An 18932-nucleotide genomic window follows, 5' to 3' on the forward strand; every position below is an offset into this window, starting at 1 on the left:
GTTTGTATTTGGAACACTGCTTTGTTCAAACACAGATTACGTGATAACCTTAGATAAACCGAACAATTACTTCCGGTGTGCCACGTCTTCATTGTTAGAAGCATGCAGGTGATGCAAATTTCTCTTCTACGGTGGCAGTGGTGTCGGAGGACATCCTGTACAACAATGTAAAGGTAAAGCTGTTCTCTCCTGCAACAGGAAGTCAACAATCTTATCTTAAATATATATATCTTCGGTCAGCACACTGAAGGTTAGCTGATAATCTGGTGCACCCTTCATGTAGTAGGAATTATTTTAACTGAGTGGGATATTGGAGAGAGTGTTTTGGGTTAAACAAACAAGATGTGATCAACAGGGACAGAAACAAATAGATTATCTTTACAAAATAGAAATATAAAACGGCATCTTCAGTGTACACAAATAAAAAGGATAAGAAATAAATTCACTCATCTACTCAGCACTATGCCGATGGAGTGTGTGGGTGAAGTGTTTGAGTCTCTCAAAACACTTGGAGTTTCAGGGGTAAACAGCGTTGCAGCCAAATCCAATACAACTGAAGTAGCTGGTGACCACTTCTTCAAAAGTTAAAAACAGAAATAGAACAGAAAATGCCTCCATCCTCTCCTGTGGTGTCATCCAAGTGTCTGTAAGCTCAGACATTCAGATTCAACTCAAAACGAGGTTATTTATACCATTTTTTTTTTGCATAAATGTCCTTTGTGATCCTCATTCATGTTCGTGACAACTGTAAAGGAATATGTATGCATAAGTTATTGCACATGAAAACTATAGAGATAACGGTAAACGAGAAATGACTTGAATGTGCACCGTTTCTGAAACATCCTCGATCCGCCCCTGTGAGAGTCTATAAAGAACGCGATCTGACAGCTGCCCCTGAACGCAGCACGGGGACGCGCACAGCTGAGAGGAAAACAACGTGAGAAGCGGATGAAGACAGAAAGCAACAATGTGGACGGAGGAGAAGAAGAACCAGAGTGAAAGTTCAACCGTCGCAGACCGAGTCAGCTCGAAGGTGAGTGGAAGAGAGGATCCTCAGCGGGATTCGAACTCGACTCCTCTGTTGTTTGCACGCTGCGATCACTTCTCACTGAAGTTTCCTTGACTCTAACCTGCTGGAAGTGTTGTCTCTCCACTAGGAAACGTGTGTCTCTCTCCTGCATTTTCTTATCTCTGCTCCTGTCGCTCTGGTTTTCCACATTGTTGAACTTCCTCCTGCAGCCAGTTTCCTTTCTCTGCAGCAAACAACACGACTTCTCCTTTCCCCTTCTCCCCCACTTAAACTAATGTCCATGCAAGAAGTGGCTGATTCTCACCTGCACAAATTGTGTTTAACCTGAGCTCCTGCTGTGCTCGACTTCCTTTTTGTGCAGACATGATTGTTTTTGCTGCATTTTTCAGATGGTCGACTCAGATCTCACAGGGCAGCTCTTCCAGGCGGTTCAGCAGAGAAACGGTGAGGAACCTTATCTTATCTCTTCTATCTGCTTCTCGAGTTCCAGTCAGGAGGCTCATCAGGGAACTTTAGGATGTTTACTCTGTCAGGCCCATAATAAATCTAGTGTCATTAGAAAGTTTAAGTTGGCATCTTGTGTTTTTTAAATCCTGGTAAGAAGGTGAAGTGCTGGTGTGCACCACAGTGAAATATATATCATCTTTACATGGATATTAGAAGAATAAAAAGTTTCAGATTACTGTGCCAAGTAAACTAGAATGGTTCTCGGTCATAATAATAAACTTAATTTATGCAGCACTATTCAAAACCAAGTTACAAAGTGCTTTACATGAATAAACAAGGATTAGGACACTTCAGGGCTGAGGCTAATGAATTAATGCAGAAACAAAGAGGTATAAAAGGTATAAAAAGGAATATTGTGCCACCAATAAATGTCAAAAAAGGACCCATCTCTGTTAAAGATAATTCTGCTGAAAAACAATACTAAGAAATAAACAGGGCTGAAAGCATATCCTCCTCGTTTGGGGTAATTAGTTTATCAGAGAAGGGAGGAACTGATTGGAAATGAGATCAGGAAAGTTTATCTGATGGGTTCTACAGGGGATCATAACAGGAAATAAACAAAACACTGAACAAAACTGTAATATTCAGAAATGGCCACACGTTTTAATCAACAACTGACACAGTCCCAACAAACCACAAGCCTGAGAAACCGGTTTGGAATAAAAGAGCAGTAACCAAATCCACATATTTAAGGATTTATCATTCAGGTTAGTTCATGTGTATACCTGCATTTTAATAGTGAGTCACTGAAGTGCCTCATAGATCATTAGCTCTTTGACTCACAGACATTTTAAATCCATCAATGATCTATAGCGCTTATCCTTGTGGGGAGAGCTGACGTTTAAATTGAATTCTCATTAATGACTCTATTCCCTAACCCCACACACACACACACACACACACACACACACACACACACACACACACACACTTTTATATCAGCATTGTTTCCTGTTTTTTCTCCTCGTCATGAAGGTTCAGCCCCAGCGGTCACTCTTCCCTCCAGCACAGAGGAACCTTCAACCAGCACCAGTGGGATCATCCCCGGTGAGCACCACAGTCTCATGTCTTCACAGGCCCAGGCCCCGGTCTCACAGAGAAACACCTGATTAGTCAGACGTTCCACCTTCAGTCAACAGCGAACAAAGGCCGGCCGTTTTCCCCCTCAAAAGTGGAGACTCACAAATAAACAGGAATCGTGTTACACCACAAACAGTCGGCCCTGAGTTTTAGAACATTTTACTTGGCAGGTGTTGATGGAGCTCGACTGCAAAGCAAAGGAGGCCTTTTGATTTTGATCAGATTTCTTGGTGGGGGTTGTTTTCATTGGCTGAGAGCAGAGTTTTTCCAAAAATACTCAGACAGTCAAAAATATCACACTTCCATAAATACACTCTTCTGTGGTTTTAAATACGCAGTGTTTTGGTGACTTACACAGCCTGTTTCGTACTAATCGTACTATAGAGACCCTTTGCAGTTGCACCTTGACCCCGGGTCCTTCATGTTTCCGTGTCTCTGTTTGCTTGGGCAGGGTGGAGATGGTTGTGTGTCTCTAGTGTTTCACTGTGAGAGCTCAGCAGACTGGAGGCAGCATTTCTGGGAATTGAACCTGAAAAAAGTGTGCGTCACGATGAATTACCTTTTCAACACAATCCCGTTAAACCGTTCACTTCTTTCACCAAAACTGCTGTTTACTGTCTACGGCTCAGTTTTGAAACACAACTTATTCCTGGATCAAATAGTGTTTATGGATGTGTTTTTTTTATTTTTTAATTTTTTTTAATGTAACCAGACCCAGAGTAGAAATGTGGACAGTGAAATTCATCGGGTCTGCAGAGCTCTGGAAAGAAGCTTTTACAAAATAGAACCTTTGACAAGAAAGAAGACATGAAAAGATGGATATGAAAATGTGGATCATGTATCTACACAATACCCTTTATTCTGCTTCATTCAAATCACCAGGTAAACAAATTATTTCCACAGTAGCAGAGGATACAGCCTGGCCTGCAAGTGAACTGCACTTGGTTCTCATCAGGTCGTGTGTATGAAACATGAAGTTGTATTTTTAAGTGCAATTAATTCTATGTTTTGTGCCTTTTAGGTGCGATTGCAGCCGCGGTGTTCATCACTTTTTTACTTGCTCTCTATGCCGTCCTGTGGAAGTGCATGGTGTCGCCACCACAACGGTAAACAACCCACACACGAGCCCTAACGTCATGTTGCCGGAGCTTTAATTCTACGTTGTTGACCCAGCGACGCTGCAAACTGCTTATTTGTTCACCTGCCTCTTAGCGTCACATGTCTGAACTTTGTCTCCCGGCACGTCAGAGAAATCACTTTTTACACTTCACATTAAACTTTTACTGCAGCTGTCACGTAGTAACACTCATGTTCCTTTTCAGAAAGCACAGCAAGGTGAGGGTGAGACTGCAGCCGAGGAGTTCTGTGTGAACACCAGCTCTCGGGCTCGTCTGTTCAGCAGGTTATTTTGGATCGTAATGGTGCGGACTCAAATCTGAGAGCAGACTTTGCTCCCCCCACCCGTCAGGGAAAAGTACCAGAGTGACAATATGACACTGAAGAGGAGCCTCCTAATGGATCCAAAGATCAAACCACCATGGACTGACTGGACTGAGTGGATGTGTCACCCTCAGCTTTACTGTGGCTCCATGACGATGTGAAACTCTTTTTATTACCAGGTCAGATTGTGCAGCTTTTTGTTTTTTTCCTGTGGTTTTCTGTGGACTCGGCACTACTGAGGAACGACACAGCTCGCTCCACTGACCAACAAACTGTTGAGAGAGACTCTGTCATACATTAAGTGTGTATATGTACATATTTTATACCTGCACCAAATGGACAGTTGCCTTTCAAACACGTCGTCCATTCCTACCTTGTATTTCTAATGGCATCACCAGGTTCCATTTACATCCATTTTATTCTCTAGTTTCTTAAAGATCCTTTGGAAAATCTCCTAAAGCTGTGAGGATGTTCAGGAGGGTTTTTAGACCTGTACTGTGGAAATCTTTCATTTCAAATTTGCTTTTATACAATTTACTCAGGATGATGTAACTACTGAAACTATGACTCTATAATAAACTGAGTTGTGAATATAAATAAACAGTAAGAACAGTGTCTGTATCACCACTTGGTAAAATCTCCAATCAGACTCAATCACTTGTTTTTCCTTTGCTTCGTGGTTTTAAATTAAATGATCTGGTCTCGAGACATATTTTTCACTGTGGATAGATTTATGCAGAACTTTGTACAGACACAGCAGTAAACAGATTAAGTGCCAGTGTGAATGTAACAGGAAAGGAATGCTCATCTTTCATCAACGATATCTGCTCAGTCTCATAAAGGTTCATGTCCTGCTCAGTCTCCTTGAATCTAAATGATCAACATGAAGAAACGCACAGTGCTGCGCGTGTCCGTGGTCCCTCGGCCAGATGGACACATCCCCATCGAGGACACAGTTCAACATCAACTGTAGCGTTTCACAGTCACAGCAGAGGTCGGACATGTTTTCAGGACCAGTTCTGCAATTTAAAACTAAAAGAAACAGGGTTAACAGAGTGAAGTAATGAACAGGGAATGTAGTCTGGTGGAAGGATTTCCTCAGAACAGAGAATGCTTAACAGATAACTGATTATACCTTATGGCTGAGATACGTGTTATGTAAGCTGTGAAATCATGATCTTGAGGAAACTGAGTGCAACTGAATGCAAAAAGTTTTAAGGAAATTTCAAATAGAAGCTGCATCAAATTAAGGATTATATTATTTATGGTTATTCCAGAGTGGTCTGACAGAGAAGTTGCAGGTACACAGACTCTTTACAACTGAGGTGTTCATCAACACTGGACAGCTGAAGAACGCAAAATCCTCTGGTCTGATGAATCAGGATTTCTGCCGAGGAATTGGCCGGATTCGGTGTAAACACCAATTGGTGGTTGTGTTTTCTTGACTCACTTTGGGCACCTCCACCACGATAATGCATCATGTCACCTTCTCAAACTGGTTCCATGAACCTGACAATGTTCAGTGAACTTCACCGGCTTTCCCAGGCACCACATCCAGATTTAACGTCTTTGGGGTGTGGTAGAACAGCATCATTCTTACCTGGAGACAAACCGGGATCATATTTACACACAGTTGTGTTATTGTTGGATAAAAAGTGGTGACACAGCAGCAACAGGTGAGGTCACTGATTCCATGTGTTTGTAGATGAAGCTGCACATGTAAGAATAATCACCTCACTGACTTCCTCAAACTCAAAATGACTAAAAATGATTTATTTTGGCACCTGGAGACAAACAACACATAAAATCACTTGAAATGATCAGTTATAAGAAGTGTCTGTCTAGAACTGTACGGTTTCTGAACGTGAGAACAAAACATCACCAGACGGGTTGGATGAGATTTCTATGTTTAGCCCGTGACCTGTTCCAACAAGTAGAGAGTAAGATACCAGTATGTTTTAAATGTTTGAGTTAGACGATTCTCACCTCTGCCATTAATCACTGATGGACAAAATGCAGAAACAGAAACAATAACATTACACCCATCAACATTCATTCAAATCTGCACACGAGAGACCAAATTAAATATTAGTCAATATCCCGCTAAAGTGACTTAAAATAATACAACATGAACAACTGCAGGTTAATTATGCTTTGTGCACAAACTCAGCACGATTCAGAATTCATGATCACTCACTACTTATACTTATAACTCATCCTACAAAATAATCCAATACAATGTTTGGTTTTATATGTTGTGAACAGATGCACGTCTCTCAGTGAAGCTCCTGTCTTTTCCTTTCGCCGGATACGTTCAGCTGCGTTATCAGTGACACTATTATCATCCTGTAGATAAGAATCTGTTCAGTGACATTCCTCTCAAATGTCTGTGACTCAGGTCTCTGGGCTTCTGAGGAACTACATCACTGACAATATAAGATTCATTGGAAAACAAATGTTTCAAGAATGTCAATAATTCAAATAATTCAAATTCACAACTGACACGGATCCAGACAGAGCTGAGGTTTTGAGCTTTGATGAGTGTTGTTGTTGTAATAGTCTCGACTCCGGCTCCAGTGCTGATAAGAGGATATTTGCCGTCACTGAAGGTTATGCTGGTGATATTGACTGGTACAGTGGTGCCCTCTCTCTGCTGGTGGAATCTTGGTCTGTATACAAATAAAGTTATTATTATAAGATGCAGACAATCAGTGGTGCAGCTAAAACATCTATAATTCCTATACCTGCAAATACAACTTACAATAGAAACCTTACACATACAGATTTTGTGCATACTTGAAGAGGGAGGAGCATTGCAACACACATTTGCAACAGAACAGTTGAGAAACACTGATATAAAGGTTGGTGAATGCAAAGGGGAAAAAAGCACAAGAGCCTCACTTTAACTCTAAGTGTCAGTGTCTATCTGATGATGTTAACAAGGAAACAGTTAAGAAATAGACTTGTTCTGTGTGTATTTAGTTTGGTTTTTCGAACGTACATTGATGATTCGTTACCTTTCTGCTCCTGGGACTTCGGACAGACTGATAATGTGGAGCCCTGAGTGGCAGAGGCCGCTCAGAGGTCCATGTGTATCTGCAGAGGGTGCACTGACATTAACAAAAACAGGGAAACATTGTGCAGCACATCCATTGGAGTTGATGATTATCTTTGACATCCTGTTGAAAGCAGGATAATTAGGGCCCGAGCACCGACGGTGGGAGGCCCTATTGAAATTGAAAGGATTATTATTATTATTCAGGCAAAAGAAGGGGCTTTCTGAGGGCTTCAACATGCTCAAAAATATTCTAAAGTTTGCAGTAAATTAGAAAGTGGTGAAAATTTACGTATTCTGGAGTATTTGGAAATGGGTGTGGCAAAATGGCTCAACAGCGCCACCTGGAACGCAGCCCCTAGGTTTCCCTTTGACCGATCTTCACAAAAATCGTAGCCCAGGTGTATCATGACCAGACAAACAAAAAAGTCTCAAGGGGCATTATGAACGCAACAGGAAGCCCGCCATTTTGCATTTAGTGGCCATTTTGTCCATATTCCACATTTGACGTACTTGTCTCAGGGCTTTTATCTGATCAACTTCAAATTGAGATGAGTGTCATCACAACTAGATGGAGATATAAACTAACTCAAAGATCGATTTCAAAATGCCTGTGCTCGGGCCCGTTAGTGCTACAACGTAGCCCTAGTTGATACCGTATCATTACCAGGATGCCTTCAAACAACATGAATTACAGGGGGAGGAAAAAAACGAAAGTACTCCCAATGAAAAAATAACGGTTCTGTTTTCAGTGCGGCTGATCTGGATCTAATTAATGTCGCCCACTGAGTCACTGTGGTTTACCAGCTCACCATCGGGCTTTGCTCGTCACCGACAGGCTGCAGAGGAATGATGCTCGGTCGTGGTGGCGGATAAATTGGCACAACAATGCAACGCAATGTGTGTAGAGTTACAGAACATATCTGTGGAGGAACGCAAAGAATTTCTAGAAACGTAAAACCAGATTCAAACATTAACCAATTGCTGTGCACACTGACTGAAGTAATAATGACTAATATCATCATTAGATCACATTGTAATGTCACATCAAAACCTGTGATTGTACAAATTTCAAGCTGATGTTATTGTTTTGTTTGAAACAAAGAAAAACGCACTAAAAGCTGATGATTTCCACAGTAGTTTTATGTACAGCACATTAATATGGCACATCACAGTTGTGATTACAGAGATTACAATAGAATACATATCAAACACACATATTATTACTGTTGACAGTGCATGAAGCAATTTACAAACAATAAATAATCAGAAAAGGAGATTAACAGAAAAAAATACAGCCTTTTTTTTGTTTTTTTTTACAGAAATCAATTACAGTATCAGATAGATAAAGATTTTTGGCACTTGTGTGAGAAAAATGAAGTTCCTCTTCCAGAGTAGTGTGCATAGGTAGCCTTTCCATAAAACTATACATATATCAGATTTTTATACAATAATGTCAGTATATTTATTTACTTTTAGATGCTCATAATCCCTCATAAATATTATTAAAAGGTGATGTGGAGAAATATTTGCACTCTCTAAATAGACTCAAATAATAATTAGCTTCTCAAATATTTTCTTTTAAGTGCCCCCGGGAAAACACAGCACAACTTCTATCCACGTGTCCTAACGCCTCAGGTCCCAGTGTTTGTAGCACAAAGGTGCGTCGGGCATCCAACGTGTCCGACAGATATTAAAAAACGAATCGTGGCAGAAGTGAAAACACGGAGTGAAAGTATAAGAGCTGATTCACAAAGAGCTTCTTTGCAAAAAGGCACAATGGCTGGATCACACTGCAGGAAGAGAAGGAATAATGGCTGATATACGCTGATAAAGGCACACACAGTATTTCGGCATATACTCCCTCCTTGCAACTATTCCCTTATGTGATTATACAGGTTTTTAAACATGAACTTTGTATTCGTCACATTCAGACGGATGCAAATGCAAACATTCACAAACACATATAAGCAACAAGTACATTTCTGTTGGTCCAGTTATACGTCAGGAAGCTTGGTTGGTTTCTCAGAGATAAACAATGTTCTCCTCACCTCCCTCCTCCCCGTTCTGTCCCTCTAGAGAGAGGTAAGCCTGCGGGGGAAGGAGCGGGGTAAGAGAGGGGGAGGAGGAGGAGGAGTAGTCCTCGCAAAGTCCGTGACCTGTGACCTCAAACCTCCAGGGACCCAGGGATCGCCTGTCCAACGGTGGGGTGAAGTCTGCTGGAAGGAGAACAACAGACGCTAATGAGACAAAGTAAAAACCTGAATTAGTGTGTCCCTCTATGGTCTCGTGTGATAAATCGTCTTACTGTTGTTGCTCCTCTGCGGCTGCGCGGTGACCCTGCCACTGAACGGGTGGACGGAGTCGTTCAGGGGGCAGCTGTGGCTGTTACTGCACTTTGGGAACGTCAGGCTGTCTGGAGGCTGTTTGCTGTGAGCCTGACTCAGCAGGGCGTTGAGGCTGTTGTAGAGGCTGGCGCTGAGGCCCAGGCTGGCGGTGTAGCCGGAGCTTGGGGGGCCATCGTGGTTCTTCCTGGACGTGGAGTGCAGACACTGGTTGTTGTTCCCGGGCTGGTGGGGGTGTTTCTGCTGGAGAGAGGCGAGCAGAGCCGCCTCGTTCTCGTACAGCGAAGAGCTGCCATCCAGACTTCCTGTTCGGCTGTGGCTGGACACCTGTGAAAAAAGCAGAGGGGACACGGTTTACTCAGCAGTGGGTTTATTTTTCCCCCTTCCTGTCTGTGCTCCTCCTCCCTCTCTTACCTTGAATCCATCCAGTGGTATTGTTACAGGCAAGCTGCTCTGGCGGCTGTGTTTACAGCTCTGGAGAAGCTTCTGCTGGTTCTCAATCTGCTCCTTCTCCCTCTCCACACTCCTCTGGCCCTCCCTCAGTCTGTCCAGGTTCTGCTGATACTCCAGCAGCTGCGCCTCCAGCTCCTCACGCTCGCAGCGGAGACGCTCAGCCTCCAGGAGGCACTGCTGCTCTCGCTGCTCCAGGACGCTCTCCTGCTCACTCTGTTAACAAACGAGACACGTGCACATCGAAACAAAATCAGGCACCATCAAACCCTTACTGCAGTTGTAATAGATTTCCTGCACAGGATTGAAGGCTTTAAAAAAATGTGCTTGTGCAACTTCAGTGCAACTGGGTTTTTCGATTTGCAGGGTTAAAAAGCTTTTGGGGATCTGCTGTTGTATTTCTAGGTCTATTTTTTCTATTGTATGTAAAAAAAAGTGCATGATAGAGAGGGCAGGAGGAAAACGTTGCTCTACCAAAGGGTATATATATATATTTTTTTTTTTATGGGTTATATTCAGATGTGGTGGAATCAGCACCTGGCAGAGGTGAAAGACGGGTGAAGCTGCCGTGGAATCAGAGATGCTCACCTGCTGTTTCTCTCTGACCAGACACTCTTTGTCCCATCGCTGCTGCTCCTGTTTCAGCCTCATGTGGAGCTTCTGCACCTCATCCACCTCCTCTTTCTTCCTCTCTAATCCCTTCTTTTCCACTTCCTCTTTCTTCTTGTCGAGGCTCCTCTGCTTCTCCTGCTCCTGGAGGAAAACAGAAACAGGTTATTTAAAAGAAAAGGTCACTGAAACTGCTTGATGAACTGGTGTGAGCCTACATGTGGTGAAAAAGTATTGAATATTATCTGACTGGTACCAGACTGTTTTGGAGAGAGGAGAGGGTTCGGAGCTGAGGTCTCTCTCCCTCCTGGAGGAGGACTTTCTGGACTTCATAGCAGCTGTCCTGGAGCGTCACAGCAGCCTGCAAACACAAAGAGGAAACACACGATCACCCACGTTGACATAAAAACTGCCATTTCAATGGTGGATATTTATTATTATATTTTATTTGTTTATTTAAACCATATCTCTTGAAATCCCAAATTAAAGCTGTTCAGGTTTAGATTTAAATTATTTTACTTGCTAAAATATCAAATGCCATTGTTCCCTTTCTTTTACATACACTGTATCCGCGTATTTTATATTAACTCCGTCCTTTCAATACAGTTTTAATCTCATCACAAATGCCCAGATGTGTTTCTTCTCACCTGCAGACTGTAGAGGAGCTGAGTCAGGCTCTGCACGCTCTCTGCCACCTACAGAACAAGGCGTTAGTACCGGGGAACACTAACTTACATTTATCCACTAACAAACATTGCTTATGGGGTAGTTGAACCTTTAACATGGTCCCTTTGTTGTCTCCTCTCCTCAGCTCGAGGGCAGAGCTCCACAACACACCGTCCAGCCCCGTCAGCTCTGTGTCCGATCCAAGAGACGTGGAGCTCATGCTGAGCGTGCTGAGATAATCGGCTGTAGGAACGAGAACACGGTAAATGCTACGTCAGTAAAGCTCAGGTAAGATGCGAACAGCAGCAGTTTGTCAGGACAAACATAGATGACATCCAGAATTGCAGCGCATGTCTGCGGCTCACGTTCAGAGGGAGACTCCTGGATGCTGCTGCCGTGACTGTTGTAGCTGCAGCACTCGGGTCCTCGGACAGGAGAGCTCTGAGTTCGGACAGAGACGCCGTCACGAGCCTGGAGAATGTTGACCAGGTTCTCTGCTGCAGGGGAAGCACACATCCGTCAAAACGCACGATTAAGTCTGATTTCCAAATGGCTCTATATAATATCACTTAAACATAAATATCACACTGTATTTTTCGTATTGAGTTATTTTTTTTCATTTTTTTGAAGCCACATGCAGTTTATGTGCGATGCTTTTACTGACAGGTCAAAATGTCTGTTGTGAAAAAGGTCTATAGGGCAAAACAGGAGAGAAGGGGGTGTCAATAGAGCAAGGTGAGCACAGGCCTGTAAAGAGGGGTCATCAGCCAAAACAGGTAAAACTGGTATAATTTACTTTAAAGCTTGTTTTGTTATAGACATTATTCAAAATTTCCTCTAAAATGGATTTGCCACTACCAAAAAAAGATTTGTATTTGAAAGTTCATGTGGATGAGGCTGAAAAGAGAGTGAGCAGCTGTGTCACCTTCTCTGAGTGCAGCTGTGAGCAGCGAGGACGCCTCTCGCAGCGTCTCACTGTCTGTGTCTGGTTGAACCAGCAGGTGGCGATGTGGCACAGGTTCTGGTGAGTGGAGGGTTAACTCGGTGAGCTCAGCGTACAGATGCAGCTTCTCCTCCAGGCTGGTGCAGATCCGCTGATCCTGAACCAACAGAGTCTCTGCACAAAACATACACGACCATTAAGACTTTTTGTTGTTAATAGTTCAAAGCATATTTTAATAAGAAATAAATAAATAAACGCTTGATAAGAACAGGTATCAGATAAAACGTGCATGTGGACACTCAGATATTTTCTTACCTTGGAACTTGGTGATCTTCTGGACCTTCGCCTCTGCAGCTCGCCTCACCTCCTCTGACTCAGCACTTCGATCCTCCTCCTCCTCTTCCTCAGGACACCTGCCAGGTAGATCAGTGGGTTAGCCAATAAGTAACACACACACACACACACACAGACTCCACATACTGTACACTTGACTTGTCGCACCTCTCTACAGCTTGTCGAATGTGTTTCATCCACGCATTCCTCTCCTCTCTGGTGGTGGTGTGAACTTCATACATCTCTGGTCCCACCGCGGAGGCGGATATAAGGAACATCCCTCTCTCCTCGTTGGCCACTTCTCTGACGATGAGCTTCTGCAGAGGAATCACTGGAGGCTTCTGGTCCTGAAACAGTTGATAAAGGCCATAAACAAGAGATGTAGAGAAATGGATGGACGGCAGGTCAGGGGATGTTTGGGTTGAAACTTACAACAGCAGCAAATATGAAGCGCTGGTCTTTCTCTTGTAGGAAAACCACGACGTCTGTGAGAAGGAGTGCCAGAGTGTCTGAAACAGGAATGAAAATATATCTTAGACTTGTTGGCCCCAAACTTAACAAACCTAACTGGCAATGATGACGTCATACAGACCTTTCAGACGTCCTGTGGCAGTCTTCCAGAAGACCAGCCCTTTGTGCTGCAGAACCCTGTGTTTGTTGAGCAGGTCCTGTTTGCGAAACACTTTGTCGTTCTTCAGCTTGGCAAAGCTCTTGTTCTCCAGCCGGGCCAGAACTTCCTGCAGCTCCTGCCACCTCTCGTACGTATTCACAGTCAGGTCCACGGCGGCGATGACGTCACGGATCTGAACCAGGGCACGCGACAGGTCAGCGTGTTCCTGACTTCCCTCTGTCAGGAGAAAGAGTTAACAGAGGCATATATAAGATACATGCATTACAAAAGACAGGTTTTCAATTATACTGGATTGTTAAAATATAACTCTTACATACTTAACTAGAAAAGAGCAAAATTTATCTTCTTTATAATATACTCCCACTTTGAAAAAAACAAATAGCTATGTCACATGATGAACACAGGAAGTAACAGAGTTATTTGTTCAGTGGAAAGTTATTGTATCCTCCTCTTCCTGCTCTGCTGGTGTATTGGGACGTTTACAGTGTTTAACCATTGTCCTTGTTCTCTCACAACAGCAGGTGTGTTGTGTGACTGTGTTTCACTCAGACCATTCAGACCCTGAGTCACTTTTTTTTCAGTAAATAGCAAAGTTGTTGATTTCATTACTTTATATTCATGTAATAACATCTATTAGCTCGTAATTCAAATTAAAGGTATATAAACCACCTGATTATAGAGATCAATTTGGTCATTGACAATTTGATTCTTGAGTTGTAAGCAGTTCCCACTGTATTAGCTAATACAGTATCTAGTTGCATAGTAGTACACAGTAGTGGTAGTAGAAGTAGTAGTCATAGTCACAACAATAGAAGTAGTTCTGTAATATGTAGTAGTAAATACAAATCTGCAGGATAATGTTTAAAAACATTTAGCTATGAACATACTCACATATTGAAATTAATTGTAAAAAGCTCTCGGGGCTGCATGTGTTTACAGTTTAGTGCAGGACACAGCAGACCTGACTTACCCTGAGTGTAATGTAATATCCTCTCCAGCAGCACTGGATACTTGGTGATGCGCTGAGTGACCAGCAGGATGAATTCAGGCACCTCTCTCCGTCGGACCAGAGAGTTGTTGCTCTGTTGCTGTGAACGGAGGTGAAAATCAAAATGAGAACATCAGCAGCTCATTTAAGACGTTTTACTGTGAAACTATAGTCTTTAAAAGCACAAGAGGTTGAGGAGCTTACTCTGACAAAGTTCTGGAGCTTCTTGTTCTGCTGCTGTAGCTCTTTGAAGACATTGACAGCCTCAGTGTGGTGACTGCAGAACTCCCCGTACACCTGCTTCATCTTCTCAGCATTTTCATCTGAGAACTGAGAGAGAGACCGTCAGCCAGCGAGTACAGACATGTTTCTGTGTGTTTGGATCCACGAGTGAATCTCCACCAACCTGCTGAAGCAGGATGTCTCCAATCTGATGGATGAGATAGTTCCGGTGGTTCTCGGGTTGGGTTGCGGCCTGTCGGCGTTCCTGCAGCGCTCCGAAGAGGTTCTTGTGGAAGAGCAGCAAGGGATCCAAGCACGGGAAGATTCGGGCCACGCATTCCCAGTCGAGCTGCAGCTCCTCTACCATCCCTCTCCTGAACACCTCGGACATGACCGTCAGGGTTTGGATGTGGTGCAGCTCCGTCTGCATTAGCTCTGTGGGGGGGGGCAGTGAAAGTGGATTATAGGAAACATCTGGAATTCCATGTTAACTGGTGCGGATGAGATGTTTATTTGGGCAAAGGTTTCTGCCATCTGACATCTTCATTTCAGTGGAAGAAGTGGTTATACACTTTTTACAGAAGTACATTTTAATGTGCAAGAAGGACATTTGAGGACACATTTTGAGGAGCAAAGGTTTTCCACTGAGCTACCGAGAAGTAACTCTTTGGTTGAACCCAATAAAACTCATATATACGATCTGTTTTACAATCACAGATAAATTTTCCTATAAAATGACACACCATTAAATACGAAAAGAAGAAGTAAGGAAGAAGAAGAAAAAGAAAAATAGAAGGAATAAGGAAGAAGGAAGAATCTCACCATAAATAACATCCTGTCGTTTGACCGTGTACCTTTCGTGTAGTCGACAGAACTCCGGACAAACTGCCAGACTCCACGACTCGACATCAAGTCCGAGCAAATCAGCTGAGAAGTCGCTCAATAGAGGAGCATCGACAGCATCTGTGAGAGCAGAAGATAATTAACAATGAAAACTTTGACTCACAGCTCCCTGTACAGTAATTACCAATGTGACGGCTGAGAGTTTTAAAAGTCTCTCTTCCTCACCCTGTGCGATGATTGGCGGGTCGGTGGATGGGGGAGTGGCTGTGACCGGTGTTCCATCATCAGACAGTGAACTGTTGGCGCACGCTGTCACACTGAACTCTCCGTCCACCGCTGCTGAGTCACTCAGCCGTCTGTCGGGAAACAAATCCAGTCGGAATTGAACACGTTTGCATCCAGCACTTATCATTCGATAGTGGTCATATTCAAATGATTCATATTGATGTACTGGTGAGACCATGATGGGAACATTGTCATCCTACCTGCTGTCTATAGAGAGGGAGAGGCTTTTGGTGAGAGGGGCAACTGTTTCCCTTTTCTCTCTGGTCATCGCTGGCAGTGACGAGGAAGAGGAGGAGGCAGATGAGAAAATGGAGGCTGGAGAGTTGTCTTTCACAGAGTCTGAAGGGGGGATGAGGAGGAGGAGCAGGAAGAAGGATCAGTCACAGTTCAGATGTTTTATCTTTATCTTTGTGGACACTGAATGTAACAGTAACTGGATTATAAAACAGGAGGTCTGCGTTCGTTATCTGTCATTGTTTAACTGGGCCTGGAGTCTATAGTTATAACCATATGTTATAACCAATGAGGTGGATTGGGTTTAAAATCAGAAACATACAGGGAAGACAGTAGAGCACGATCGATATGGATATTAATATATGTATTGTTTATAATAAATCAGCAGTGATCCCTATGATTTCGTTATGAAACCCTTATGAAAAAGACATGTATTTGAGGCTTTATATTTTACAGTTTAACCATAAACCTTTCTATAAATAACTTTGAATAAAAACACAAATACAATCAAATATATAGAACTTGAATTAAGAAAATAAACACATTTTTTTTACGTAAAATTCTACATAAACGCAAATATATTCTGAATTGTTTATTCTGTAAATTTAAAGTTTTCATATCTTCACATAACACAAACCCTGATATGTCTGTGAAAGGCTCGCATCGGTGGATTTTTATTGGGCCAACCGATAAATCCGTCAGGCTCAAGAAGACAGAGCTTCACATTTATACAAAAATTCACGTGAATGAGAGAGAGGCACTCAACCTCAGCACTCGGGCACAAACACACGTAAACACAGTCCAGGACAGATCCCCCACTGAGATGGATTAAAATGTAACTTCTTCACTAGGGAGAGAACAACAGGGTGGAGGAGGAGGAGGAGCGAGTGGGGGGATGAGGAGAAATGGTTTACTTAATGCACTACAGGAGGAACGAGGGAGGACAGGTGAAAACCACATGAACCAAAGACAGAGGGGAGGACACGATGGCGGAGGAGGTGAAGAGAGGGGGGGGGGGGACACATTGTAATTTCTGACTCACTCTGTGGGAGAGACGAGGTTTTGCTTTTCACCAGCGATGCATTCCTCTCCTGCAGCTTCTGGGGAAACACACGCTCACATTAACATCAACAGACGTAAATCATACTTTCAACTATAACATAACAAATTATTGGAGTCTATTAATGTCTATATGAAAAATATTTGTAAAAGACCCCCTACAATACAATTATTGTGTTATTCAACACATTCCAGGAGTTCCTTTGTCTCAAAGTGTTGGATAGTTCTTATCCTGCTGTACCACCACCTCTCAGCCTGCCTTCACTTCAGGAATTGATTTATGTATGTGTATGTTTTGTCTTTACGTAGAATAGAGAGAGGAGAAGAGAGGAAACACAGGGAACGAAAGAATGAATAAACTGATGGAGAAGATCTGAGCTGGGGATGTTGCCGCACACGTACTCAGACCGATGGATATGGTTAATAGACAGAAACAGATTTCTAAAATGCAACATGAAAAGCAGTGAGGAAGACCGCAAGCTAATAAACATAGATGTTAACACAGCTTGATTGAAATAATTGGTAGTGCCAACGTTTTGCAGGAGGAATGAAATGCACTCAAAATATTTGCCAGAATTCAAGAATGCAGAAAAACACTTTTTTGGGGGGGATTACAAAAAGTAAACATAACTTTTGTATTTGCATCTCCACAGGGCTTCGTTGATTCAAATGACTACAGTAAAGATGCAGTAAAGAGCGGAGGATTTGTCAAAGTCCAACAAATTCTGACTTTCCCTACTAGAGGCCGAGCTGTGATAACACTAGATCCTACATTACCTATAAAGCAACGTGCAGGATCTTTTTGTCAGAGCTTTTCTGTTGCAGATTATTTTAATCCTGACAAGATTATGTCATCTGTTATTTTCTCCGACTTTATAAAGACAAGTAAACATTGTTTTACTGGTGAAATCATATAAAAAGAAGCCTGTGTGTGTGACTCTTGATGTTCTTGCAAACATTTTAAAATAACAACACATGATCTGTATCTGCGTTTTTATCCGTGGCTGAAAGAAAAACACCCTCAAACATGCACTGTCCTTCACTAGCAGCTGTTTCTTCTAGTGTTTGTCAAGTAATTTAGAGTGAATGTTCCCCTTAAACTATCATTCTTGCTGGTTAGCTGGTTTTGGGGATGGAATGAGGTGCGTGAAGTTGGTGGTTACCTTCCCACAGGCTGCAGCGGACTCTCTGCAGTTTTTATGGACGTTCAGGAAACAGTCTGCGGAGACAAAAGCAAAACCCGGATAATCATCATCATCGGTCAGGTGATAATAAACAAGATTGTCCAGATGTCCCTGCTCTGTCTGCTCGGCTCCTCGCGATTGATGCTAAATGTGTGGTAGGAGGAGAACGGACTTCATGTCCTCTACTAAGCAAAACATCAATGAGACACGTGCGAAGAGATTTAGACAAACCCTAAACAGCTCGGCCACCACAGGACATAAAACAACAACAGCACTGACAGTGTACTACTTACTGGAGCACTGCAGCAGCTCCTTCCCAGAAACGGACTTATCGCAGGCCACACAGAGAGCGGGACCAGATGGAGACACGGGAACAAACTGGTGGCCGTTGGCGGCTCCTGACTTCTCCTTCCCCTCCTTCACCTCTTTACCCTTCACCTGGAATACAAGGCATTCACAGCTGACGTTTGCAAAAATCACCTGAACCACCAACGCAGAAATAACACGACAACGAGCAGCGGGCAGGAAGAGGCCTGCGGCGGCTAAAACACACCTGTTAAAGTGAAGCTGAGATAAAGGGGCCTCTGAATGAGCGTTTGTGTTTACTTTGTTAAGGTCCACGGGGACGGCTGCTGTTGTGCTGCTTCATCCTTGGGGGGGCGTTAGGGGGATTCCTCTGTGCATGTGTGTGTGATAGTTCTGTGTTTATTTTCTAATCAAACTTTACAAGGAAGTCTAAGAGTGCATGTTTGTTTTTGTTTTTGGACTGTTCATGTGCATCGTGTGTGTCTGCACATACATGGAAACACGTTGTCGGACACATGTACCGTGTTTATAAGAGTATACTATGGAATGTGTTTTGGTTCCTCACGCTGTGTGTGTGTGCGTGTGCATGTGTGTGTGGGGGGGTCTTTGTATTATGTAAGAGGATATTTTCTCTGTGTCCCGTTGCTAAGACCTGGAGAGAGAGAATTTTCTCCCTCGCCAAATAAAAGCACAGTGAACATACAATGGCTCCCCAGCAGAGG

The 18932-nt window shown here is 43.0% G+C and overlaps 2 protein-coding genes across 9 annotated transcripts in view; one reads left to right on the plus strand and one right to left on the minus strand.

Annotated features, from left to right (window-relative positions):
* The first annotated feature begins 885 nt into the window (after positions 1 to 885).
* sb:cb288 lies at positions 886 to 5089 on the plus strand. Its single transcript, XM_034594633.1, has 5 exons — positions 886 to 1033; positions 1420 to 1474; positions 2513 to 2584; positions 3639 to 3723; positions 3940 to 5089. The coding sequence occupies exons 1-5, from the start codon at positions 968 to 970 to the stop codon at positions 3986 to 3988; spliced, it is 327 nt and encodes a 108-aa protein (XP_034450524.1). The 5' UTR covers positions 886 to 967; the 3' UTR covers positions 3989 to 5089.
* A 3043-nt stretch (positions 5090 to 8132) lies between these two features.
* Positions 8133 to 18932, minus strand: part of LOC117767206 (rho guanine nucleotide exchange factor 28-like) — a 38873-nt gene continuing 28073 nt past the window's right edge. For 6 of the 8 annotated variants that reach the window (XM_034594621.1, XM_034594618.1, XM_034594620.1 and 3 more), the window contains 22 exons: positions 18198 to 18342; positions 17884 to 17939; positions 16704 to 16761; positions 15628 to 15766; positions 15368 to 15498; positions 15122 to 15262; positions 14484 to 14734; positions 14282 to 14407; positions 14060 to 14177; positions 13051 to 13305; positions 12891 to 12967; positions 12627 to 12805; positions 12441 to 12538; positions 12108 to 12299; positions 11548 to 11679; positions 11292 to 11425; positions 11164 to 11211; positions 10773 to 10877; positions 10496 to 10660; positions 9872 to 10123; positions 9421 to 9784; positions 8133 to 9331 (listed from right to left, as the gene is read on the minus strand). In XM_034594621.1, the coding sequence (XP_034450512.1) occupies positions 9138 to 9331; positions 9421 to 9784; positions 9872 to 10123; positions 10496 to 10660; positions 10773 to 10877; positions 11164 to 11211; positions 11292 to 11425; positions 11548 to 11679; positions 12108 to 12299; positions 12441 to 12538; positions 12627 to 12805; positions 12891 to 12967; positions 13051 to 13305; positions 14060 to 14177; positions 14282 to 14407; positions 14484 to 14734; positions 15122 to 15262; positions 15368 to 15498; positions 15628 to 15766; positions 16704 to 16761; positions 17884 to 17939; positions 18198 to 18342 (3360 nt within the window). In that variant the 3' untranslated portion in view covers positions 8133 to 9137. The remainder of the gene's footprint in view (positions 9332 to 9420; positions 9785 to 9871; positions 10124 to 10495; positions 10661 to 10772; positions 10878 to 11163; positions 11212 to 11291; positions 11426 to 11547; positions 11680 to 12107; positions 12300 to 12440; positions 12539 to 12626; positions 12806 to 12890; positions 12968 to 13050; positions 13306 to 14059; positions 14178 to 14281; positions 14408 to 14483; positions 14735 to 15121; positions 15263 to 15367; positions 15499 to 15627; positions 15767 to 16703; positions 16762 to 17883; positions 17940 to 18197; positions 18343 to 18932) is intronic. The other 2 variants (XM_034594617.1, XM_034594616.1) reach the window with 2 other exon arrangements.

Source organism: Hippoglossus hippoglossus, chromosome 9 (genome assembly GCF_009819705.1).
Source record: "Hippoglossus hippoglossus isolate fHipHip1 chromosome 9, fHipHip1.pri, whole genome shotgun sequence".
NCBI classification, from domain to species: Eukaryota; Metazoa; Chordata; class Actinopteri; order Pleuronectiformes; family Pleuronectidae; genus Hippoglossus; species Hippoglossus hippoglossus.